This window comes from Octopus bimaculoides, chromosome 1, assembly GCF_001194135.2.
Source record: "Octopus bimaculoides isolate UCB-OBI-ISO-001 chromosome 1, ASM119413v2, whole genome shotgun sequence".
NCBI classification, from domain to species: domain Eukaryota; kingdom Metazoa; phylum Mollusca; class Cephalopoda; order Octopoda; family Octopodidae; genus Octopus; species Octopus bimaculoides.
Genome location: NC_068981.1, coordinates 114,274,637 through 114,277,236, shown reverse-complemented (window position 1 = coordinate 114,277,236; position 2,600 = coordinate 114,274,637). Strand labels below are relative to the sequence as shown.

The 2,600-nt window shown below is 36.0% G+C and overlaps 1 protein-coding gene across 2 annotated transcripts in view; it reads right to left on the bottom strand.

Moving 5' to 3' along the window:
* Window positions 1-1,188: 1,188 nt before the first annotated feature.
* Window positions 1,189-2,600, bottom strand: part of LOC106874949 (chloride channel protein D) — a 79,026-nt gene continuing 77,614 nt past the window's right edge. For both annotated transcript variants that reach the window (XM_052969415.1, XM_014922869.2), the window contains one exon: window positions 1,189-1,983. In XM_052969415.1, the coding sequence (XP_052825375.1) occupies window positions 1,666-1,983 (318 nt within the window). In that variant the 3' untranslated portion in view covers window positions 1,189-1,665. The remainder of the gene's footprint in view (window positions 1,984-2,600) is intronic.

The following is a 2,600-nucleotide window of genomic DNA, read 5'->3' as shown; positions in this document are numbered from 1 at the left end:
CTTTAGTCGAACAATTCAATCACAGGATTTATTCTTTGTAGGCCTAGTACTTATTCTATCGGTGACTTTTGCTGAACCGCTAAGTTACGGAGACGTAAAAACATCAGCATCGGTTGTCAAGTGATGGTGGAGGTGGTGGTGGGGGGGGGGGCACAAATACAGACACACATGCACACATGTATATACGACAGGTTTCTTTCTGTTTCCGTCTACCAAATCCACTCGCAAGACTTTGGTAGTCTTGAGGCTATAGTAGAAGACACTTTTACAAGGTGCCACGCAGTGGGACTGAACCCGGAACCATATGATTGGGAAGCAAGACTCTTACCACACAGCCACTAGCCTGTGTAGATTTCTCAGCCTGAAGAAATATTCAACTGACCATATTCAAAATGCATCTGTAATTTATTACTTGTAATTTGAATGAATTGGATATGGAAACAATTGTAGGTAATATGAAATTGACTGTATGTTACTAAATTGATGTTTATCTGTTAAACTCTCCATTTTCTTGTTGTATACATTTTCTCTCAATTTTCTCCATTTTCTTCTTATCAAGTAAAATGTATGTATATATATATATATATGAAAAAGAGAGAGTGAAAGAGAGAGAGGGAAGTATAAGGTGATCGTATAAGGTATTTGACACCTTAGATACAATTTGTTGAGTTGATACTCATTGCAAGCGTCTTATTGTTTTCTAATAAAAATAAAAATTAAAACTCGTTTCAGCTCAACTGCCTGTGCAAACCATCGAAGTCAACTCATAACGTACGTCATTCGCTATTACCGAGGAGACCGCACAGTAGTAGTCATTTTTTTCTTTTTTTCTAACGCTTAGTCGGGAGGGAAGGCAAAGCCCGTGTTCTGTTTCATTACCTCTGATACTTGTAGGAGGGAGGGAAGAATTTGAAATCAGAGCGCGAAATGTCGGAACAAATACCACGAAATGTTCTGTCTGATGCTCTAATGAATCAGCCAAATTGTGAAAACATTGTTTAAGTAGTAGAATTTATGATAATCTCATAATAAATCAAACTCAGTCACAGAAGCATAAAGACAAGGGGCAACTAAATAACCGTGGCACAGAATTTCCTGTCGACACACGTTGTATACTCCACAGAAGGGTCAATTCATTAAAAATTAATACAACGTCTGCTAAAATTCTGAATGAAAATCTTGACCAAATCAAATTCTGATATTGTTTATTTTCTGCCCTCTTGAGATATTATTTTATGCCTAAATTTATTGTTTATTTTCTTGGAACTCAGTAGTCCGCAACACTTATGACTATTTCAGGTGACATAATCGTTTAGTGAGTGATAGTTGTCATCGCTAAATTCTTGGGCGGAAAAAAAATATAACGCAACACTTCTAGACAAAAAAATCATTAGTCCATTTTTTGCTATGTCGCTGCAATTTTGAGTGTAATGCGTACCATTTTCCCAGGTAGTCTGTTTTCTTTTCAGAACTGTATGAATGTATGTGGCCACAGATACATACGCCATTAACATAAATGTTCCTTCTTTCATAGCAGAGCTGTAATATAGGAAAGCTTTTCAGCAATTACTATGTTCTGCAGCCAAAGTTTTGTATTTCAATGACAGAAACAGGTATATGATTTTCTTTAAATTTCGATGTTTGTTTGCATTCATAAGTCAATAATTAAGCAACTATATCATTCATATCTGCAATCTCTGAATCCAAGATACTTGTGTCCCACATAGCATTAATATCCCATGAATCATCAGAAATACGCTTTGCTAATACTTTTCCTTCTTTTTTTCCATTGAAAACCACCTTGGAAATACTTTCCAATAGTTTGAAATCCATCAAATCTTTTCGAGTGATGATACCTCGTATGCAATTGAATTCATCTACAACGACAAGGTGCCGAAGTCCCATCGTTCGAAAAATAAGAAAAGCACGGTACAAGGAAAATTTTGTTGGAATACTTATTGCTGAATCATTGATGAATGGGTACTGAAATAAAAGAATATTATATATTTTATTTATACATTACAGTTTTAGATAATGTTTGTTTATTAATATCTGAGCAAACACAAAATAGAAGTTATCGAAATACAATTAGTGTTCTTTTCTACTCTAGGCACAAGGTCCGTAATTTTGGGGGAGAGAGCCAGTCGACTAGATCGACCCACTACGCAACTGGTACTTCATTTATCGACCCCGAAAGGATGAAAGGCAAAGTCAACCTCGGCGGAATTTGAACTCAGAACGTAAAGACAGACTAAATATCGCCAAGTATTCCGCCAGGCGTGCTAACGTTTCAGCAAGTTTGTCGCCTTAGTGTTAAAGAAAATGTTTCAGACAACTGTTTAAAAACAAATGCCTTAATTACTTACCATCAAACAAATGGAAAGAAATTTGCGTGATTTCTTGTGAAATTTATGATAGACTGGCACTAGAATATATAAGCAGTGACTGATACAACTGCGACCAGGATTGAGGACCGAATTAACACCGCATGGACTGACATTTGTAAACGAGACAACTACATAGCAAATAGAAAAGCAATCTCATCACAAAGAATAGTAGATTACTCAGATTCTATCACCTCATTAAAACACCTCTATATA